Source organism: Leucopleurus acutus, assembly GCF_964270905.1.
Source record: "Leucopleurus acutus genome assembly, chromosome: 12".
In the NCBI taxonomy this organism is placed as follows: Eukaryota; Metazoa; Chordata; class Mammalia; order Artiodactyla; family Delphinidae; genus Leucopleurus; species Leucopleurus acutus.
In genome coordinates this window covers 79817036-79841367 of record NC_139154.1, presented here as the reverse complement: position 1 = coordinate 79841367, position 24332 = coordinate 79817036, and the positions used below count along the sequence as shown (strand labels likewise).

Sequence of the window (24332 nt, the reverse complement as noted above, 5' to 3'; positions counted from 1 at the left end):
TAACATTTTTCATTAATTTTCTTTAGAGGTTGAGTTGTTTATAATAGAAAACTGATGTTAATCTATGTGGTAAAAAATAATTTTAATTGTATTTAGAATGCTTTCATAGTATCTTCCTACCTTCTTTCCTGGTTTGAATAGTGTTCTGTTTGTTTTTGTTTTTAATTTTTTGGTCCTAACTCTTACTTTGATAGCACTATGATAAGTTTCAATTTGGTTATTTCAGATAACCAGAAAGATCTGATTTACCTAATTAGTCATACTCTAATTTTGAGATAATACTGCTTTTTAAGTAGATGATATGAACACTAAAGGTGTTCTGTCCCCTATCAGGTTATCTTTCTTCACCCTGTTCAACTTTTGAGAACTTTCACTCTCCACTTTTTCTGTAATTTTCAGTGAAAACTTTTTTTCATCTCATGGTTAATGTCATAAATTTAAATGTCACCTTCGGTTAGCAAATCTTTTTAATTTTCTGTGAACACCTGAAAGCAATGACTTTTTCAGAATAAGTTGGATGAAAGCGTTAACATGTGATGCTAATAATTATGTGTTGTTTTTACTTTGTAGCATGTTTTGAGGACTTGAGTTTTTCCCACTATGTAGTCACAACTTTTGAGTTAAACATTATACACATACATAGTTAGATGATTTATAACTAAGTATTTTTGCAAGTACAGGTATGTTTCAGTGACTGAAGAGATTTCCAAGACTTTTATCATTATTATTAAATATTAGTTAATAACACTAAGTTATTTTTAAATATTTTATAGGATATTAAAACTCTTTGATATTGAATGCCTTTTAAATTTGTAACTGCTCTTCTAATAATTTACATTGTTTGACCAATAATAACATTTATAGATGTCATATTTTTCTTTCTTAGCTTTGTGGTATGGACCAATTTTGGGGCATTGCTTTAAGAGCACAGTCTGGGGATGTCAGTCGAGCAGCTATCCAGTATATTAACTCCTATTATATTAATGGTGAGTGATTTGAAATATTGTCTGATAGGTAATTTTTTATGCAAGTATTTTTTGTTTAGCTATAACTTGTTTTCTTTAATATAGCTAAACAAGAATATAGGATTGATATACATATCTAAACATCTGATTTTCAGGTAAAACGGGTTTGGAGAAGGAGCAAGAATTTATTAGTAAGTGTATGGAGAGTCTTATGATAGCTTCTAGCAGTCTTGAACAGGAATCACACTCAAGTCTCACTATTATAGAAAGAGGACTCCTTATGCTGAAGACACATCTGGAAGCATTTAGGAGAAGGTAATTTTTTAATACCACATTATTAGAATGAATTTTAGGCTTTTTTTTTATGCTGATATGTCCAAAATATTCTTAAAATTAAACTAAAGGTTTTCTTGGGGGCAGGTAGAAAGCATAACTTACCAGAAGTGAAGGGTTAGTAATGGAAGTAATTTTTATTCATGATATGTACCATTTTGCTGTGGAATAGGCAATATAGGTTCCTGGTAAATACTGCAGAGCTTTAAAAATCATAAGACTGAGAAGATATGCATGAATAAGAATCTCTAGACAGAATTCCATCTCTGAGAAAGTATTACTATGATTGAAATGGCAGAACACCACTACCAAAAAAAGTTTCACTAAAACCCTCACCAAGAACATCAAATAATCTCTCATAGTTGAATCAAGTTGAGTCATTTGTTTCATTTGCTGTTTTTTTTTCTTCCTGGACTAGGAGACAGTATTTTAATTTTGAATTTCCATTTACCATGGAAACATGATCAAAAAATTCTGTGTTAATGAATATCTGTATAATTAATTTAGACATACCCTGTGTAATACAGAAATAAAGCAAATTAACATTTATGAATATATCGACTGAATTGAAAGGTGAGTAGATAGTTTTAATTAAGAAATTCTGTTTGTTAAAAATCATGAGTAAATGTAAAAGTTCAAAGAACGGTTGAAAAAAATTGTTAAGATTAATAACTTCTTTCAACTTCAGAGATCAGTTTGATAATGAAAAGCTTATACAATTTGTAAATATTGACCTTTTGTTTAAAATATCAGGGAATACTGAATAAAGATTTTCTACACATTCCTTATAAATAACATGGCTCCATGCTTTAAAACATTTAGGTATCACAAAATTCTTTATTTTGATTATGATTATAATTTGTGGAAATTCTACTTAATTCCTTGTGTTTTTAAAGAATGTGTAAGGGAACGCTAGAGTTTTTTGCACAGAAACTTCACACTGCCTCATAATTTTGACCACTTTAAAAACTAAAAATAAAAAAGCAAATGTGATGTTTTATTCAAATTAATAAAAAATTAATACATACTCATAAAATTCAGATATTACACTAAGATAATACTAAAGAAAATCAAAGTCTCTATCTTTTCCTATCAGAGATATTTACTCGTAATGATACGATAGGTATTCTTCTAAAATTTTCTCTGTGCTGCAGGGCCTACAAACAAACGAAAAAGGTCCTTTTGATTCAAGCCCCTAGTCCTCATACGGTGTTACCAATGGTTTTAAAATAAGCGCTTATTTTAAAAGTCTTTAAAAACAAATTGTTTCCTAAGATTCAATGGTGCGTTTTATAAGTTTAATGAATTTCAGTTCAAAAATTCCTTCTCAGATGTACAAACTTTTTTCTAACTCAAAAAAATTGATTATAGTATCCTTGATAGAAGTCTTTGTATTTGTTTATGTTTTACTCTAAAAGTTAATGTTGGTGTTAAATAATTTATATAAATACTATTTTGTGGATGGCAAGTAAAGAAACTAGGAAACAGAATTGAATATTCAAAAGCTAAGAGCTAGTTTTAAAAATTATCTAGGAATTTTCATGCAAATCTTTGTGTAGTATCATTGTACAGTTCAGGTGCTTAATGTGCTTAGTGCTACTCCTAATTTAAAATTGCCTTAACATTTATAAAATGAAAATATAAAGTAATTATTGTGTTTATGTATTCCTTATATTAAAAAAGTAAATAAAAAATGTCTTTTTAAAGGGGTTGCTACTCCTAATTTGAAATTGCCTAACATTTATAAAATGAAAATATAAAGTAATTGTTGTGTTTATGTATTCCTTATATTAAAAGAGTAAATAAAAATGTCTTTTTAAAAGAGTATTCTTTAAAAGAAAAAAAAAGGGGTATTCTTTTTAAAAAGAGTTAAGGTTATAGTCTTAAACAGTGGTCTCAACCAGAAGCGATTTTGCCAGAAGCGATTTTGTTTCCCAGGGTACATTAGATAATGCCTAAAGACATTTTTGATTATCACAGCTTAAGGGAGAAGGCGGTGCTGTTGGCATATAGTAGGTAGAGGACACTGCCAAACATCCTGCATTGCACCAGATAGACCCCTGATAACAAGAAGTTATCAGGCCCAAAAAGATTACTGTTTTGCTCATAGAAGCTGGACATTGGATCACTTCTAGGAAATCAAGTACATTTATTCCCTTACTTGCCTTCCTTCTATTCTAGAATTGCTGATTAGTTTTAGACATTGATAATTTTTTCTTAACTAAATTCAGGTACCCTGGATCCTGTCTTCAACAACTGAAAATAAGTTAGAAAATTAATATTTAGTGAGTGTCATGCTAGATGCCTGTTTCCTTTGAAATATTAATCTTTTATAACTCATTTTGTGGTTTTAGCAGTCATGGAATCGGCTCTCAGTTTTTAGGCTGGTTAACATATATTTACTACAATACAGTTCTGTCTTTGAAAAATATTTCTTAATACCTTTTTTCCTCTTTTGAAAATAGGAACGACAGCTTGCCATTTACTTACCGGATTAGTTTGTTTCTTTAAATTCCTCCTGCCTCTGCTACTCCCCTGCGTCCCCCCACCCTCCTTTAAAAAAAAAAGTGTTCCTAATGGGTCTTTTTTTTTTCCCAGTAATTTTTCTTAGAAACTAATTTTTAAGGAGCTCTTAGCTATATTTACACATTTAACTTTGATTCAATATGATGAATCCAAACTTAAACTTAATGTTGTAGAGTAAATTGGGACGTACTGGACCCTTTTGTGGGTGCTTTCATTTTGTAAAATAGTAAAAACTTCTGTAACATTAAAATGGTTTATAATGATATCCTTCCTATGTGTGGTTTTTGTGTGTTTTAGGTTTGCATATCATCTCAGACAGTGGCAAATTGAAGGCACGGGTATTAGTAGTCATTTGAAAGCACTGAGTGACAAACAGTCCCTGCCGCTAAGGGTTGTATGCCAGCCAGCTGGACTCCCTGACAAGGTAGTTACATAGTTAGTTTCGAAATTGATAACATTTCCCAGTTCAAATATATGTTCTTTTTGTATTTTTAAATTGGTTGCATCTCATATTTCAGATGACTATTGAAATGTATCCTAGTGACCAGGTAGCAGATCTTAGGGCTGAAGTAACTCATTGGTATGAAAATTTACAGAAAGAACAAATAAATCAACAAGCTCAGCTTCAGGAGTTTGGTCAAAGCAGCCGAAAGGGAGAATTTCCTGGTAAGTCCATCAGTTCAAATTTTCATATTTTCTAGGTTCTATTATATATCGACTTCACACCTTTACTTCTTTGAAGACTACCAAGCATATTCATGACTCTCCCCGCACCCCTTCCCCCCACCCCCGCCATGCCCTCCCCTACCCTTGGTATGGTGCCATTGATTCTTAGACAGGAGTTAAGTTTTTTTTTTTTTTTAAGATGTTATTTGCAAACACTTGTCCTCATTTTTCTCAAAAAAATTCTACTTTGGAGGTTATTTGATAAGCAGTGTGAGAACTAATAAGTTTAAGTGTCCATACACTACCTAGTACCCAATTTTACCCAATAAATTTTTTTTTCTATTTTGATATATTTTGTTGTTGTTTTGAAGCATATGAAAGCAATACATCATTAAGTTCCATCTATGCATCTCCCCTTACCTCCAAAAAAGTATCATATTAAGAAATTTTTCATGTGGGCCTGATAGGTATATTTGATTCTTCCCTTACTGTTAAACCACTGGTGCATCTTTAGTGTCTTTCCATAGCACATAAAATAGGAGCTAAACAGAGGAACAACCAAGAAAGCTGTTGATTACAGTTTAAAGGTCTGACATTGTAACAGGCTAACTATATATATAGGGAAAAAAGTCTTAAAGTTTTAAAAGCTTCTTTTTAGGACTTTTAACCTGCTTGTGTGCAGAGTGATAATTCTTTGACATCTTTTAGTAAGGAGGCAACAATATTACTACACCATGCTTAAGATGAAAGTATATGTATGTGTCTTCTAAAGTATATCAGGTCCTTTTAATTAATTAATTAATTTATTTATTTATTTTTGGCTATGTTGGGTTTTCACTGCTGTGCTCGGGCTTTTCTCTAGTTGTGGCAAGCGGGAGCTTCTCTTCGTTGTGGGGCGCGGGCTTCTCATTGTAGTGGCTTCTCTTGTTGCAGAGCACGGGCTCTAGGTGTGCAGGCTTCAGTAGTTGTGGCTCGCGGGCTCTAGAGCGCAGGCTCAGTAGTTGTGGCGCACAGGCTTAGTTGCTCCACGACATGTGGGATCTTCCCAGACCAGGGCACGAACCCGTGTCCCCTGCATTAGCAGGCGGACTCTCAAGCACTGCGCCACCAGGGAAGCCCTAATAAGTATTCTTGGTTAGAGGAATAGAGGTTGAGAAGTCTCCTTCCTACCCCTATCTCTGAATCTCCCATTTCCCTTTCCTGAGGCAAATGTTCTTAGGTATTTTTCAAGAGATAATAAGATTATAATGTAAGAATATTTGTATATATACAGTTGACTCTTGAATAATGTGGGGGTTAGGGACACCAACCCTCCACACAGTCAGAAGTTCATGTATAACTTGTAGTTGGCCCTTCATACCCGTAGTTCTTTCATATCCATAGTTGTGCATCTGTAGACTCAGCCAACTGAGAATCATGTAGTACTGTAGTATTTACTACTGAAAAAATCTGCTTATAAATGGGTCTGTGCAGTTCAGACTGTTGTTGTTCAGGGGTCAGCTATATACTTAAAACACAAATGGTAGCATTCCATTTATACTCTTGACCCCTTGTTTGTTGTGCTTAATATTATCTTAGAGGACATTCCATATTAGTACATATAGAAAGTTACCACATTCTTTTTAAGATCTGCATTGTCTGTAATATGGTGGGTACCATGATTTATTTTACCTGTTCTCTATTAATGGACATTTGTTTCCTTTCTTTTGATATTATAGTATTATAGATAGTATCCTTAATACATACATTATCTAATGCATGTTGGCTAAATACCTAGGTATGGAATTTTGAGATCAAAAAGTATGTTTTTGTTAACATTGAAATATATTGTACATAAAGAGAATATGAAATGAGTAATAATAAAATGAAAACCACCAATGTACCTACCACCCAGATTAAGGAGTAGAACATTATTAGAAGCTAGTTGTGTGTCCCTCCCTGATATCATCCTTTCCACTTCCCCTTAACACTATCTTGATTTGTTACTCTTTTTTTGGTGTTCTTTATAGTTTTACCTCCAGTGTATATATTCCTAAACAATGTATTTAGTTCTGTGAAACAGATAAGTGTGCACAAACTTGATGGATTAAGGAAAAGAGAGTATGGCCTTGTTAGGTCGCAGAAGAACACAAGCTAAAGAGGATGTACTTTCACCCTCTCTAAAGATTTGTGTAAAGCCTCATCTGAGGTTATCAGTGAGAAAATTCTCAAGTTTAGGTCTTGGCACAGTGAAGACATATTTTAGTGCTGTAATGTTGACAAGATGCTGAAATACCAACAGAAATACAGTCACAGAGTCTCTTCTTTTTCTAATCTCTTCATGACTTACTTTAGCTCTTAGGAATAGATCAAAATAGAATTTCTTCTGTGAGGTAATATGAATGTCTTCTGCTGATTTAAGCAGTAGGACTTGAAGGTGAGAGTAGAAATTTCACTGTCATATTCTGGTAGTGAACATGACTGGTAAAGACAGTCTGGGTTCAGATAAGAATCTGGACCAGGTTCACTTGCCATTCTTTCCTTAGATAGAGAAGATATTATGAAGGCAGCAGAGATTTTGGTCGTGTGGCCCTCAGTAATACATTTTTCTAGTTACACTGATCCTGTTCTCTATCCTTCACATCTGATGCATAGCAGTTGGATCTCCTTTATCATCCTCATAATTCTTTTTGTCTCTCTCCTATGTTGACTGTTCTCTTTCCAGTATTCCATACCTTCTTTATTGGTTCACTTTTTTATTTGGCTGGAATACAATGCAATTGTCCAGTACCTTCTTGAGAGAATGATGATATGGGGTAAAGTCTGTGATTCTTTGAATGATCAAAAATACATTTCTCATACTTTAAGTGGTGATTTGGCTGGGTATAGAATTCTAGATTGGAAACAATTTTGTTTCAGAATTTTAGAGATATTACTACATTGTGTTTTGTGGTTCTGTTATTGCTGTTTAGAATTATGAAGCCATTCTGATACTTTTTTACACATCCAATGTTTTTTTCCTCTTCTAGAGCTTAATGAATCTTCTTGTTCCTAATATTCTGAAATTTTACAATACTAGGCCTGAGTATGGATCTGTTTTCAACAATTGTAATGGGTACTTTAATATTTAGAGGTCCATTTTAGTTTGGCAAGTTGTATCTTTAAGTTCGGGGAAATTTTCTTGAATTAGTCTTCCTGTGTTCTGTTTTATCATTTATCTCTAAATTCTTTATCTACGTGTTTCATCTCTTGGACTATTCCTAATTTACTTATCTTTTCTTTCCTATGGTTCATTTCTTTGAGTGTTAACTTCCTGAGAGATGTTCTCAACTTTATTTTACAATTCTTTTGAGTTTTTCATTTTTGCTGTCATGCTTTTAATATCAGACATCTGTTTTGTGTCCTCAGAGTACTCCTATTATCTTAGTTGAGATATCTTTTTGAGAATATTGGGGTTTTTTCTTTCCTTAATTGTTGAATCTTTAAAAATCCAGACTGATGGTGCCTGCATTTCAATTAGAATGTTTAGCTAATTACCTCATTATTTTCTGTTAATCTCATCTCGTCTTTAACCTTATATTTACCACTCTGGCATTCTTTATTCCTACGTATAGATTGAAAATTTTCCATTTGCTTTCTTTTTTCTTCCTCTTTCTAATGAATTTCCCTTAAAAATGTTTATGTTGCAGATCTGGTGATGAATTTTCTCAAGCTTTTTTTGTTTGAATAAAAAGTTTGTTTTGCCTTCAATTTTGAAAGAAATTTTCACTGGATTTAGAATTCTAGGTAAAGAAATTTTTTTCTTTCAGGACTTTATAAAAAAATTTCCCATTATCATTTGGCTTGCAAAGTTTCTGACCAAAAGTCTGTGGTTTTTCTTATCTTTCATCCTTTGTATACAATGTGTCTTTTTAACTGTGCTTCGTTTTAAAGATTTTTCTTTAACATTGATTTTCAGCAGTTTGATTATTAATGTGCCTTGTTGTGTTTTTGTGTTATGCAGCTTGGGTTTAGTTCAGCTTCTTGGGTCTGTTGTGTATTTATAACATTTATCAAATTCGAAAAAGGTTAGCAATTATATATTTTTTCAAATTTTTTTTCTTTTTCCTTACCCTTCACCATAATTTCTGGGCTTCTAATTAAATGTATCTTAGTCTGTTTGTTAGTGCCTCATAGATCACTGAGGTGCTGTTCTTTTCCTTTATTCCTTTTCTTTTTTTCTTCTTCTCTCTTTTTCTTTTCCTTGTCTTTCTACCGCTTCGATCCCTCTTCTCTTTCCCTCCTTTGTCAGGTGTTGATCTTGTTCCTGTGCCAAATCAGTATAAGTCAGATTATGGATTATAAATTTGTGTCTGGTTTAGGATTTACCTTTTTGAGGTCTTGATGGTAACTGTAAGTGCATTTGATTTCCAGCTTGCAAACTTGTTTGCTATTATCTGTTCTCTTTTTTTCCCTGTCAGATGTTTGTAAAATTTTTAAAATTTACTTTATTGCAGCTTCAGAGGATAAAAATTAGATATGTGTTGTTTAATATATCATCATAACCTAAGAATTTCTAAGATTTCTTTTTCCTTTTCTTGTTTTGAAACATTCATTGCATTAATATATTAAATTTTGGGGGACTTCCTTGGTGGCGCAGTGGTTAAGAATCTGCCTGCCAGTGCAGGGGACACGGGTTCGAGCCCTGGTCTGGGAAGATCCCACATGCCGCGGATACTAAGCCTGTGTGCCACAACTACTGAGCCTGCTCTGTTGAACCCAGGAGCCACAACTACTGAGCCCATGTGCCACAGCTACTGAAGGCCGTGCACCCTAGAGCCCATGCTCCGCAGCAAGAGAAGCCACTGCAGTGAGAAGCCCATGCACCGCAACAAAGAATAGCCCCTTCCCACCACAACTAGAGAAAGCCTGCACACAGCAGCGAAGATCCAACGCAGCCAAAAAATAAATTAATTTTTAAAAAAAAGATACTAAATTTTTTAAAGATAGCAACTTTTTCGAGAACCGTTAAGGAATAAGCAATTCTTAAGTTAAAAAAGATCCTCAAAAGTAGTAGAACATAGAAAGCTGCTCAGTTAACTGTAAAAACCAATTCAGCCGTTATAATTGAAAGTTGATATGTTATGTACACAACATGTAGGCCTAATTCACATATCAAATAGAGTCCAAAATCCTAGATAAACTGCTAGCCATCTTAGTTCTATTTTGTAACAAAGTCGTGCATGCTTAGGGTCTCTAACAAACTGGGAAGCAAATCAACTCCATATTATCTTAGCAATACATCACTACTAAGGATGTTTTATCTCACTATTGTAAAAAGATGAACAGTCATAGATTTATTAGATTATCTCAGTAACATAGAAAATAAATTTTATTAATAAAAATCTACCAAAGTATTAAAAGTTTAATAGAGTTTCTGTTCATATAGTAGCCCATGTTTTTCTTAAGCACTAATTTTAAATGATTTGGATAAAACATTACTATCAGAAGAGGGAACTCAGTGATAATTTGAGGGTAATATAATGATGAATAGGAAACTAAAGAAATCAAGTGTTTTATAGCAATTTAAAAAACATAAGATACTTGTTTGTTTGTTTTGCTGCACGTGGCTTGTGGGATCTTAGTTCCTGACCAGGGATTGAACCCAGGGCAGTGGCAGTGAAAGTGGTGGAACCTAACCACTGGACCACCAGGGAAGTCCCTAGTTAGGGTACTCTTAGTGTGACGTGTTTGTGGAATATATGAGAATAAAACATTTTTGAGATATGTAAATGAACACTTGAATAAGTGATTATACCTAGCATCTCTATATAAAATATTGTAGAGATGCCATGTTAATTTCTTAATATATTTTACCTAAATCTGAATGAATTTTTACTTTAAATTGGATGAAACTACTCTGAATAATAAACTGTGTGAATAAACTAAACGGTATCAGAAGTTCTGAGAGGAAAACCTGAAAGGATAATAGATGAATTTCAATACTAGCTATTATACATTTAAAAACTACAATATTATCTCATAAAGAGTGTTAATTAAATCACAATAGATAGCAAAGAAATAGTCTTATGAGATGTTCGGTTTAGGGGCAGAAAGAAAAACCCTGTTTTTCTCATGTTCAGGATGAACTTAAAGTATTCTTTATACACACATGCACGTGCATACGCACAATAAACTCTAGGACAATTCAGAAGATATAGGATTGAAAATTTATCAAACTTTTGGGAGGGCCAAGGTTTCTAGGCTTAGAAATAACAAGAAGGGAAAAAACCATAGGTTTAGCTACACAACAATTAGCAATTTTGCTACACAACAATTATATATATTTTTAATATATAATTTTATTTATTTATGCATGCTGCCGTGGGTCTTAGTTGCGGCATGCAGACTCTTAGTTGTGGCATGCAGACTCTTAGTTGCGGCATGCATGCGGGTTGTAGTTCCCCAGCCAGGGATCAAACCGGGCCCCCTGCATTGGGAGCATGGAGTCTTGCCCACTGGACCACCAGGGAAGTCCCATACACAACAGTTATATTTAAGGAAAAATACTGAAATGAATCTTACTGGAGGAACTCATTTTCCCTTCCTGTGTTTGAAATATTTTCAGGTAGAATTTTCTTACTTGAGTGGAGGGAAAAGGTAATTTTAAAACGTTATGTGTTGTTGTGGAAAGCAGTAATCGTGCTTCACTCATTCCTGAAAATAGTTGGTTAGTGCCTATCCAATGGAATTTTCCTACATTAAGTTAATAAAATTTAACAATATTTGAGTTTAATTATTCATCAGATATTTCATCATTTTGCTTAACTTTCTTCCTCTGTCCAGGATTTTCTTTAAAAAAGTTTTTTTTTCATGGATTAAACAATAATTAATTTGAATGCCTGCTGTTCTAATGCTGGGAATACATGTGTGCCTTTGTGGAACTGGGTTGGGTTTTTTTTAGTGGGGGAGACAGATACTTAAATATAATATCAGATGCTAATAAGTGCTTTACAGAAAGATAAAGCAGAGTAAGGGATTAATAGTGAGATGAGGCTTTTTAGCTTGAGTAGTTAGGAGGAAGGCCTTTTAGAGCTCACATTTGATGAAAGACTTGAACTGTGGGAATGATCCATATGCATTCCTGGGGAGGAGCATCTTAGACCTTGAGATGGGAACATGCTTGATGCTTTCAAGAAAGAACATGCTTGTGTGGCTAAAGCATATTTTGTTAGGGACGATGGTGGGAAATGAAGTTGAAGCAAAGAGGACTTATGAATTCTAGAAATGAATTGCCTCAGTCTATTGAGTTCGTTGAGCTTACTGTAATCTAGAATGTTGTAGCTCATCTTTTTTCTTTTCTTGTCAGAACTTTTTTTCTGCCATATAATCTATTTTATTTTGTGTTGATAGGTGGTAACAGGGAAGAGAAAACTCGATCATTATAAATACATGCTGGTTACTTGTGAACTAAGGCATTAATGAATCTGTTTCTCCTGCATGTATTGCTAAGGGGAAAAGCTGTAGGTTCCCAGAAAGCTCTGTAGTGTTTTTTACTTGTAAAAATTCTCATATTATTAAGCAAGCAGGAATTGATCTTATTAGAGTGGTGCTAAAGGAGGATTTTCTTGTAATTTTTACTGCCTAAGGCTAACATCAGACAACAGAAAATAATATAAGAAGTATGCTTGGCTCTGTTTCTTCTGCACTCAAGAATTCTATTTAAGCTTATTGTCCAGTGGAATTAATTACTATAACTGTGTATTCATGTTGGCAAGTAAGTTAACTCTTATAAAAAAGTTCACTTATGTTTTCTGTTTTTAAGGAGGCCTTATGGGACCAGTCAGGATGATTTCATCTGGACATGAATTAACAACAGATTATGATGAGAAAGCACTTCATGAGCTTGGTTTTAAGGACATGCAGGTACGCGTAAATGTGGTTTGAGTTTTAATCATCTGTTGACTTACAGTCAATAGTTGTTTAGTTGAAGATACAGTTCAAAAACAGTTCTTACTGCTTTTGTTAAAATTGTAAGGGAAGTTATTTCCTACCTCACAGATTTATTAAACCAAAAACTTGATATGTCTAATTATGTGTTGATTTTTTTCCCCCCTGTTGCTCCTGTTTTTATAGATGGTATTTGTATCTTTGGGTGCACCAAGGAGAGAACGGAAAGGGGAAGGTGTTCAGCTGCCAGCATCTTGCCTACCACCCCCTCAGAAGGACAACATTCCGATGCTTTTGCTTTTACAAGAACCTCATTTAACTACTCTTTTTGATTTATTAGAGATGCTTGCATCATTTAAACCACCCTCAGGAAAAATGGCAGTTGAAGATAGTGAGGTGACTATATCATTTCATTTTCACAAAATCTTGTTTTGTCTTTCTGTTGAGTAGAAAATAATTTTCTCAGTAATCTCTTAAAAGCAATAAAACCAAGGAATCAGTTTATTAATTCATTAACTATTTAAGTACCTAATATATCCCAGGCGTGCTGTTCACAAGGATCAAAATAGACACAGTTTCAGCCTTCATTGAATCCAGTGGGGAAGACAGGTAATTGACATGCCTAACAGATAGTTTCAAGTAAACTAACAGATAAATAGTTTCCGGTAGAGATAGTTGCTACGACTTGCCATTATTAAGGACTGGTGATAGACAGACTGTTTATATTTTATTTGGTCAAGGAAGGTTTCTCTGAGGGAGACCATATAAATCTGAGCTTGCAGGGTGAAAAGGAGCCTACTAAATGAAGTGGATGAGGAATGATCTGGATAAAGTAAACTGATTCCTGAAGCCCTTGATATAAGAAGGAGTTAGGCAGGTCTGGGAATTGTTTGGGAGCTGGTAAGTAGAGTGTGGAAGGTAGTGGGAGAGTAAAATGAGGGGAACGAAATGAAAAGATAAACAGAGTCAAACTGGCCATGGCAGGCTATTTCCAGTTCACTCAAAGTAAAGTGGATAGCATTGAAGTATTTTAAGCAGAGGGAGAGACATATGTTTTGATTTTTGGCAAGAATAGAAAAAACAGTAAGGAACCTAATGTAGTAGTCCAAGGAAGAATTGACTTTAAATAACATCTTTTTAGTGATGACTCACAAACTTAGTTCTGCAGACCAAACCTCTTTTCTGAGTTCCAAACTCATATATCCAGTTGTTTACTTGATGCTTCCACTTGATGTCCCATAGGCATCCATTCTTCTTCATTCAACTGGAATCCACCCAGTTGCTCATGCCAGAAACCTGGATGCCATCTCTGTTTTTCTTCTTCCTGAACCCGAGTCTATCCCTACTTCTAATCCAATCTACCACAAGTAATGTTGTTTTGACCTGTTGTCCACTTAATTTATTTCCACTGCCGCCGTTCTATTTCAGGGCACCATCTTTCTTGGAAGAATCATTATTTTGAGACTGAGTGGCAAATAAAATAGTGGTGCTTTTATGACTTTCCTTATGTTAGGCTAACTGTTCTTTCTTTCCCAACAATGTTAAGTGGCTTCTTTCTATGTTTCCAGAATGTGTTTGGTCATGAATGACCAAATTGAGTCATCTGTTCCCCATAACCTGGTTTCTTTTGTGGTGGCACATTCTTAAATTCCTAAGAAATCCCCTTTTTGTTCAAGCAGAATAATCAATAATAGATGTCCATAAACCTTCATTTCCTCACCTGTTAAATTTTATGCCATAAATACTTAATAACCTTTTACTTCATGTCAGCAGTGTATTGCCAGTTTAAAAGAAAGATAATTATAAGAATTTCCCAGTTTTCCAGGAGGGTGCTAGTGTTCTACACAGTGTGTTATGGGAACATAAGCAGTAAACAAAAATTTGGGGAAGATTTCTGTAAAAGAGGAGTTATTTAAATTGGGTCCAACTGCTGATAAAAGAAGGAAGAGAAGCATTACAGAGTCACAGAAAAGTGAATGGCATGATTGAAAAATTGGGAGTGTGAGTATGATGTAATTCAAATATAAGGACAGAAAGGGAGATTGTAACCTATACCACAAAGGACCTTAAGAGGTTTTTATTCTTAGTAAAATAGATGGCTGTTATCATGGAAGATTTTAAAACAACAAAATGAGATCTTTTTTGGACTTTCAGAAACAAAGTTTCGGTGTTAGTGTGGAGGATTATATTAGAGAAAACAAAGACCAGAGGTACAAGAGCCAGTTAATAGGTCATTGTAATTGTCCATTTGAGGCCTAAACCAGAGAGAAAGCATTCATTTTGGGGCAGTTATATTATTGAACTTGGTGACAAGTATGCCATTGGTGGTGTGGGGTTTCTTTGTTGAACAAGACCGGTTCAGTCTTGAAGAGGATACCAGAAGAATAAAGGATCTCCACTGTGTATGACCCATATTGTAGGGCCTTTCAGTCATAATGTAGAACATAGTCTTATACACCTGGGAGATTTTTTTTTCTTCAAATAATTTTTTGCACAGAGTTCAGTCCCTTCCTCCTTTCCTCCCTCTCTCCCCACCTTCTCTTTTTTAAACTGGATGTTTACAAAGGAATGAATTTTATTTTACTGAAGAACTCTCAGTGCCTTGTCCCCAAATAAACTAGAAGTGTTACTTGGGTTGCTTCTCTTTCTTCATCAGGGCTGTGAAAAGCAAAGTTTACTTTGAAACTCCTGTCTCTAAAATTCTCTTGCCTTCAAAGTATATTAGCTTTATACCATTGTACAAAAAGAACGAAATTACTTTTTGTAGATGTGTAAGAAGATTCCTTTGGCATCCCTTATACTGTATAATACCTCAGAATCATTATGACAACAGCTAGTAGTAGAATAATACTATACAAATTCATACTTTGGAACATTCCAAAACTTTTGCTGCTTTAGCTTTTGCTGCTTGTTTACCTCTTGGGGTTGTGCTTTAATTAAAAAAAAATAAATAAACTTGCCTATTTCTTACATACCTTCTGTAATATTCTTTAGCTTACTGTTATCTCAGTACCTTAGAGAGTTCAAATTTAACAAACAATAATGGAAAAAAGTAGGTTCTTTAAAATTGTTCGCTTTTCTTTTAATCTCTGCTTGTCTGAGACTGGAATATAAGGAAGGCATGGATTAGCGAAATAAGAGAAACAGGTGTACTCTTTTCCCAAATGTAAGGTCAGGGATTTAATTTTCCAGGTCTTTGTCATTCTTAGAATAGTGACCTGCAGGGAAGAAATAGATGATAGTCTTATTGAAATTTACTTGTTGGCTTTATAAAACAGACATTTTCACTTTTGTTTGAAAAGTTTTTCTGAGGAAAGTGGCCAGACTTGCAGATCACTTTTTCCCAGAAAAGTGTTCAGTAACAAGTTGAAAAACCACTACTTTGACATAACTTAATTTATTGAATAAATTTATTTACTGTGTAACAAATGCTTTATTCTCACTTTTAAAGTAAGATTTAAAAATATTATCAAATATGATAATTAGTGATTTTATGCAGATCAAACTTAAGTTTAGATGTTTCAAAAAACTGATCTGTCTTGATAAGCAGTTCCTCTTATTTGTATAGAGCTTAAGATGTGAAGAACTTCATCTTCATGCAGAAAACCTCTCGAGGCGTGTATGGGAGCTACTGATGCTTCTTCCTACATGTCCTAACATGTTGATGGCATTCCAGAATATCTCAGATGAACAGGTAAGTCCACAAAATATTTTTACTTCCCTGGAGGATGGTACCAGTTTACATTCCTACTGGTAGTGTATGAGAGTGCTTGTTGACTGGTAACCTCAGTAAAATTTTGCCCATTTAATAGGTAAAAAGTGCCAGTTCATTTTAATGTTCATATATTTAATTATTAGTGAGATTGAATAATATGGGCTAAATACAAGGCAAGGATTTTCTCTAAAATTATCTTTAGAAAACAGTGAATTTGCCTTTATATTAGTGTTTTTTCATATTACTTAATGTTCTGAATATTGCTTTGTTTTTGACAACAAAAAGTAATGTTTAGAGAAAATACCCTGTGATTTAATGACATTGCTTCAGGGCTTGTTTTGGCTGCTTATACAAGTCAACTGCTAGAAATAGAGAAAAAAGGAGTCAAAGAAATTTAATATATATTAATATTCCCAGAGGCATGACCTCACATGTATTAAGTGTTATATATCTTTGTAAAGATGTCTGTTAAAATTAAAGATTATTTTTAAAAGCTATATATTAAGGAGTTACTTAGTGGGGATACCAACAGAACACCTATAGGACTAATGGAAAAACAATGTCCTAATGTTATGCTAATGTTATCTATGATTTGGGACGTTGTTATGTGATTTCTCAGGGTCTTGTATTTCAAATGACTTGGAAGTGAAGAAGATGGGCTTAGAAAATGGTGGTTGATGACTCATTGTAGCTCTAATAATAATATCGTTGTCAAAGGATGCACATTAAGTGTGAATAACACTTTATAAATTGCGAGTAGAAAAGAACAATATTTTAAAGTTTATGTATTTGTATATGACTTTTTAAATGAGTAGGTGTCACATAAATATTAAATACACACTGTACTGCTTCTGTATCCTTAAAAGTTCACACATTCAATTATGCTGCAATGTGTTTTTCATTGGGAAGATGGCAAATTACCTCAACTGTTGTGGAGGTTAACATACAGTTTTTTCCTATGCTGCTGTTGTGTATTAATTTTAACAAAATTTAATGAATAATTGGTGTTTTAAGCATATGATTAGTACCAATTATATAATTGGTCTTCACTTGTTTGAACATATTTCAATATATATGTAATATTTGAGTTTTTATATAGTGTCATTTTCTTTAGTTTTTTTTTTTGAGGGGGGGGGTCTCTTGGTAAGTTGGTTGGAGAAACCTGTGTTTCTTTTTTTAATTTAAGTGTAATGATGGACTTAATTGGAAAGAACTGCTCAAAATTAAGAGTGCTCACAAGCTATTATATGCCCTGGAAATTATTGAAGCACTGGGAAAACCTAACAGAAGAATAAGAAGAGAGTCAACGGTAATTGCTTTTCCATTATTATCATTAAACATTTGTTTTCTCTTTGGAGCAAAATTCCAGAGTACGTTATCTTTTAATTCTCCTGCCACCCTTCCTTATTTATTTATTTATTTTTGCCATTCCCACAGGGAAGTTATAGTGATCTTTATCCAGATTCAGATGATTCAAGTGAGGATCAAGTGGAAAATAGTAAAAATTCCTGGAGTTGCAAGGTTTGATCATATATGTTTTACAGTGTATTGGTAAAAATAATTCATCTCTAATTTTCCAGAAGTTACCATAATTATTGTTTTAAACTAACTTACCATTTAAATAAAGCATAGTTTAAAAATTATGTATTACTCTAATCACAGTAATAAATAAACTGAGATTATTTAATGCTTTGGTGCTCCTATTTTTAGCACTTATTATTTTTTCTCCTTCATTGGAATACTGTGTTAGGACATCCCAGTGCCTGGGATTAAATGGTTAATGGAATACAAAGATATGTATATAGATTTTTATAAGAATCTTTAAAAAAATTCTTGAAAATTAGTTGTTTGCTATTACTTTATTGTATAGACGTTATATTGGTTATTTAATCAAAGAATAATTTCTTATATGAAAGATACATAATATTTTACACACACACAGACATACACACACATCCAGTTACTGAATCAACAAGCAGATCTTTACTACATTATGTAGCTCTTTCCTCTTACCATTACTCTCACAATTGCTTACAGTTTGTTGCTGCTGGAGGGCTTCAACAGTTATTAGAAATTTTTAATTCTGGAATTCTAGAGCCAAAAGAGCAGGAATCCTGGACTGTGGTAAGTGAAAATTCACATTTTCAACAAGTTACAGTAGTTACCCCAGTGAGTCACTTCCATGAACCATTGGCAAGTGTAACGTTTGCTGCAAACTTTATTTTAGTAAAGGAAAGTGTGGAGTACAGTAGAAATAAATTTAAGAAAAAATAAGGAATCTGATAAACTAATTATGCAATAAGAGTTCTCCATGTCAACTCAGTTAAAAAAATTTAAGTGATAATATTAATGACTCTGAACTATAGGTAATTCATGAACATTTTTCCATTAGTTTGGTAAACTATATATTAATATTTACATAGTCTTAAAATTTGGATGCTTTTTAAGAAAAACTTGGTTTTATGTCTTCATTTTTTTGAAAACATCCTTTTTCTTCGTTTCATTTTGTTTTGACCATTTCTTCCTTTAAGCAACACTACTGAAAAATGTATTTCCAGACCATTTGTGACTAGTCGGCAATGAAAAAGGTACAGGACTTGAGAGTAAATAAGCCTTTAGAAATTTTTATAGCAAGTGGACATTGCCGCAGTGTTTTTTTTAATAGTATTTTACAAAATTTTTGATCCTTAACAAAATGGAAGTTTTAGAGAATGGTACTTTATCACTGTTAACTTGACAAAGCACTCTCCTATAATGTTAGGAAAATAAAATTATGGAATATTTAAAAATTCATAATGCTGGACCAAACTGTGTAATCCAGTTTTGTATTAAATGGAAAGGATGCTCATTTCCTGACCTCCAGCAAAGCAGAATAGCATTATCAAACATTGCATTCAAATTTTAATTTCTTAGTACTTGCTTTTTAGAATTATTTTAGAACCTAGGAGTCAGATATTCTTGATTTACTGTCAAATGCTGGTACATCCAAGATATTAATGAAAGAAAATACATTTAAGCATATTACTATCTACCAAGATTTTGTTAATCTTATCATTGCTTTCAATACTTTTTGTCATTTTTATTTTATATATTTTGTTACAGATATTTTCCTTTTTAGAATAGATACCTCTACTACAGTAATTGTTTTCTGTCTCTTAGAACTGAAATGTCTGTTGTGTTTTATTGTATTGTCTTTGTTGTCTCAGTGATCTCTCAGAATTATAAGGTGCCTTTTAGTTCTTTGGCAAAGTGGGAGAATTTTAAATCTTTAATGAGTAGTTGTGTGTCGTTTATAGGACTTTTGTTTATAAACTGCTCTAAGTTTAGCTTTGAATAAAGTTTACAGGTAATCATATGCTAAAGATTTTCTCTCTTTGTTTCCTTTAAAATTGTGAACACTTTTATGAAGTATTAAGAAAAATTTACTACTACATGGGACACATTGTAGCCTGGCAACACAGATGGCTTTCAAGTCAACTGAGATCCCATATTTATAATGTATCACTCAATATATTATAGGGTACTGTGGATACTCTTACATGATGAACAAAATTTCAAGATTTTCATGAAGTCCAATTTGTCCATTTTTTCTTTTGTTACCTAAGCCTTTGGTGTACTGTCCAAGAAATCATTGCCAAATACAGTGTCATGGCACTTTTGTTCTGTGTTTTCTTCCAAGAGATTTATTGTTTTAGGTCTTATATTTAGATCCTTGATTCATTTTGAGTTAATTGTTGTATATGGTGTTAGGTAAGGGTTCAACTTCATTCTTTTGCATGTGGAGATCCAGGTTTCCCAGCATATTTTCTTGAAAAGACTCCTTTTCCCCACAGTGAATGGTCTTGGTACTCTTTTCAAAAATCGTTTGAACATTTTCGTGAGGGTTTATTTTCAGGCTCTCTATTCCATTCCTTTTATTTTTTTGTCTATCTTTATGCCAGTACTACACTGTATTGATTACTGTAGCTTTGTAGTAAGTTTTGAAATCAGAAAATGTGAGTCTTCCAGTTTTGTTCTTTTCTTGTAAGATTGTTTGTCTATTTGGAGTCCCTTGAGATTCCTTGTGAATTTTAGAATGGATTTTTCTGTTTCTGCAAAAAACATCATTAGGATTTTGGTAGGGATTGCATTGAATCTGTAGGTCACTTTGGGTAGTATTGATATTTTAATAAGTCTTCCAGTCCGTGAACATGGGATGTGTTTCCATTTATTTGTCTTTAATTTCTTGGAGCAGTTTTTTGTAGCTTTCATTGTAGAAGTCTTTAAGCTCCTTGGTTAAGTTCATTCCTAAGTATTTTATTCTTTTTGATGCTATTGTAAATGGAATTGTTTTTCTAATTTCCCTTTCATATTGTTCATTGTTCACGTATAGGAATGCAACTGAATTCTGTATGTTGACTTTGTATCCTTCTACTTTGCTGAAATTATTTACTAGTTTTAAGAGCCTTTATATGGAGTCTTTATGGTTTTGTACATCAAAAACAGATAAATTTACTTCTTTCTTTCCAATTTTGATGCCTTTTATTTTTCTGGTGTATTGCTTAGGCCAAAGCTTCCATTACTGTGTTGAATAGAAGTGGTGAAAGCAAGTGTCCTTGCCTTGTTCCTGATCTTAGAGGAAAAGCTTTCAGTCTTTCACCATTGAGTATGATTTTCACTATGGATTTTTCATATATGGCTTTTATTATGCTGTGGTAGTTTCCTTCTGTTCCTATTTTGTTGAGTATTTTTATCATGAAAGTGTGTTGAATTTTGTCAAATGCTTTTTCTGCATTAATTGAGATGATGTAGTCTTTTCCTTCATTTTGTTAATCTGGAGTATTTACATTGATCATTGCTATGTGGAACCATCCTTGCATTCTAAGAATAAATCCCACTTGATCATGGTGTATAATCCTTTTAATATGTTGCTGAATTCTGTTTGCTAATATTTTGTTGAGGACAGTGTCTTTTGTCTGGCTTTGGTATCAGGGTTAATGCTCACTTCATCAAATGAGTCGGGAAGTTCCCTCTTCAGTTTTTTGGAAGAGTTTGAGGATCGTTGGTATTAGTTCTTATTTGAACGTTTGTTATAATTTACTAGTGAAGCTGCCAGGTCCAGAACTTTTCTTTTTTGGGAGATTTTTGATAACTGATTCAATCTCCTCATTAATTATAAGTCTGCTCAGATTTTCTATTTTTTTGTGATTGAGTCCTGGTAAGTTTTGTGTTTCTAGGAATTTGTTCATTTCATGTAAGGTATCCAGTTTTGGGGCATACAACAGTTGTTCATAGTACTCTGTTACAATCCTTTCTATCTCTAGAATTAGTTGAAATGTTCCTACTTTGATTTTAGTAATTTGACTTTTATTTTTTGTTAGTCCTTCTAGCTAAAAGTTTGTCAATTTCGTTCTTTTCGAATAACCAGCTTTGATTTTCACTGATTTTTCTCTAGGTTTTTCTATTCCCTGTTTTGTTTACCTCTGCTCTGATCTTTATATTTCCTTCTTTCTACTACTAGCTTCAGGTTTAGTTTGTCTTCTTTTTCTAGTTCATTAAGCTGTAAAGTTAGATTGTTGATAAGAATTTTTCTTTTTTTTAATGTAAACATTTACATTTATAAATTTCCCCATTAGCATTGCTTTCATTATATTCCATAAGTTTCATATTGACCATGTTTTTTATCTTCTTTTGTGAAGTGTCTTTATATCCTGGGGGGTTTTGTTTTGATTTGTTTGCTTTCGTTTCTTTGGGTTTTTTTCTTTTCATTTATTTTATTTTTGGCTGCGTTGGGTCTTCGTTGCTGTGCGTGGGCTTTCTCTAGTTGCGGCAAGCAGGGTCTACTGTTCGTTGTGGTGCACGGGCTTCTCATTGTGGTGGCTTCTCTTGTTGCGGAGCACAGGCTCTAGGCGCATGGGCTTCAGTAGTTGTGCACGCAGGCTCAGTAGTTGTGGCACACGGGCTTAGTTGCTCTGTGGCATGTGGGATCTTCCCAAACCAGGGATTGAACCCGTGTCCCCTGCATTGGCAGGTGGATTCTTAACCACTCCGCCACCAGGGAAGCCCCCTGTTTTTTTTCTTCTTTGTAAAGAGCTATAAGACTTTTTTCCTTAATCAGTTGGACAAGTTTTTTGGTCAGGTATATGTATTAGGAATATTTGCATTCAATGTGTAGCTTGCTTTTTCTTTATATTTACAGTATCTTTTAAGCAGAGAAGTTTTAAATTTTAACAAAATTTATATCCTAGCTAAGAAATCATTTTTCCAAGGTCACAGAGATTTTCTCCTGTGTGTTCTTCTGTAAGTTTTATAGTTATCTTTTACATTTAGGTCTGTGTTATATTTTGAGTTAACTTTTGTATATGTAGAGTGAGGTTGAGGTTTTATTTTATTTTTTCCATATGGCTCTCCAATTTTTCTAGCACTGTTTGTTGAAAAGACTTTTTTTCTCACTGAAATTTCCTGGTACTTTTCTTGAAAATCAGTTATATAGTATTGCTATGTTTCTTGGCATATTGCTATAGTTATAACACTTAGTAGTGGTATTAGGAAAAGAGGAGAACAAGGACCATTGAAGAGAAAGCTCTGAAGCTCTCATACATAGGTGATATTCTTATTAATTTATTTGAAAGAATTGCTTTATTTTAAAAATTTTAAAGTAGAGCTTTAAATCAGAAATTTTACTTTTCATACTAAACAGTATTTTATTGATGAAATGCTTGTTTTATTTTAAATATACATATATACAGTGCAAATTTTTCAGTTGAATAATTTTCTAGAATTATTGAGAATTGCTTTCACTCCCAAATAGCAGAGTATATGCCACTTAGGTGGAGAGACAGCTTCCAGTATTTTTGCTCTCAATGCTGATTTTGTAGGTAAATATCTTTATTATTATTTTAATAATTTTTAAAATTGTAGTACATTGCGAGCAATATTTTTTTACATCCTGTATATCTCTATTACATATATTTGTATGATTCTTTGATGATAGAAATGCAAAAATGATATTTTCTTCTTATCCACAGTGGCAGCTAGACTGTCTTGCTTGCTTGCTGAAGTTAATATGCCAGTTTGCAGTAGATCCATCCGATTTGGATTTAGCTTATCATGATGTCTTTGCCTGGTCTGGTATAGCAGAAAGCCATAGGAAAAGAACATGGCCTGGGAAATCGAGAAAGGCTGCTGGCGATCATGCCAAGGGTCTTCATATACCAAGATTAACAGAGGTAAAGTACAAAAGTCACCATGTAGTAATAAATTTTATTTGTCTTCTAAGAGAGCTTGTATATTTTTGTTTTTACAAAATGAATAATGTCTATGAGATGCTATCCTAGATTACCACAGTATGACCTAACAGCAGAAGCAATGCCTTCATTTTAAAGCAGTAGAAATTACGAAGCAGTAATATTTTTCAGTTCATCATCCAAAATGAAGGAGTGCATTAATTTTGTGCCATTTTAATGTTATCTAACTGTAGGATTGAGTTCATTAGTTGGTCTCAGTAATTTTTATACTGAGTGTATCAGGGTCCATTCAGGAAAACAAACTACACTAGGTATTTCAACAGAGTAAATTTAAAATTGAGAACTGGTTTTACACATATGTGTTGGAGGGCTAAAAATGAAAAATGGAATGTTGAGGTAATGCAGGCAAGTAGCCATTCACCACCCCTAGGGTTTGAGGAATATATGTAAAAGCTTGTGGTTATCAGGAATGAGAAGCTTATAGGAGGGATCCTGTTGAACTGGAGTTTAGGCCTCCGAGGAAGTGGTTCTGTTACTGCTTCTGAAATCAATTGCCTCTTCTGGTTAAAATACTTATGGAACAATGTTAACAGAAAAAGCAGGGGAAATTCCCTGGCTGTCAAGTGGTTAGGGCTCCACGCTTTCACTGCCAAGGGCCTGGGTTCAATCCCTGGTCAGGGAGTTAAGATCCCAAGAGCCGCATGGTGCGGCCAAAACAAACAAAAAAAAAAGAAAGAAAGAAAAAGCAAGGAAGTAATCTCTCTAGTATCCCACGTTGACAAACCCAATAGAAAGCCAGCTGGCAGAGGAGAAATTTAGTTTATAATGTACCAGCCCTAGTGTCACAGAGCAAGTATCAATATATAGTATGGTAGGTTTAGAGCCAAACGAAAATGGCACAATAACCAATGCATCCAGCAATAAAATTAAAATTCTTTTTGGCTGTGGATTCTGTTATTCATGTGATCAAATATTTGCCCTTCCAGTGTCTCT

The 24332-nt window shown here is 33.5% G+C and overlaps 1 protein-coding gene across 4 annotated transcripts in view; it reads left to right on the top strand.

Annotated features, from left to right (window-relative positions):
• Window positions 1-24332, top strand: part of USP34 (ubiquitin specific peptidase 34) — a 232132-nt gene that overhangs the window by 130265 nt on the left and 77535 nt on the right. For all 4 annotated transcript variants that reach the window (XM_082851536.1, XM_082851535.1, XM_082851537.1 and 1 more), the window contains 11 exons: window positions 887-986; window positions 1121-1280; window positions 4122-4248; window positions 4343-4490; window positions 12274-12374; window positions 12585-12794; window positions 15967-16092; window positions 17300-17422; window positions 17551-17634; window positions 18151-18237; window positions 23121-23321. In XM_082851536.1, coding sequence (XP_082707662.1) covers window positions 887-986; window positions 1121-1280; window positions 4122-4248; window positions 4343-4490; window positions 12274-12374; window positions 12585-12794; window positions 15967-16092; window positions 17300-17422; window positions 17551-17634; window positions 18151-18237; window positions 23121-23321 — 1467 coding nt within the window. The remainder of the gene's footprint in view (window positions 1-886; window positions 987-1120; window positions 1281-4121; window positions 4249-4342; window positions 4491-12273; window positions 12375-12584; window positions 12795-15966; window positions 16093-17299; window positions 17423-17550; window positions 17635-18150; window positions 18238-23120; window positions 23322-24332) is intronic.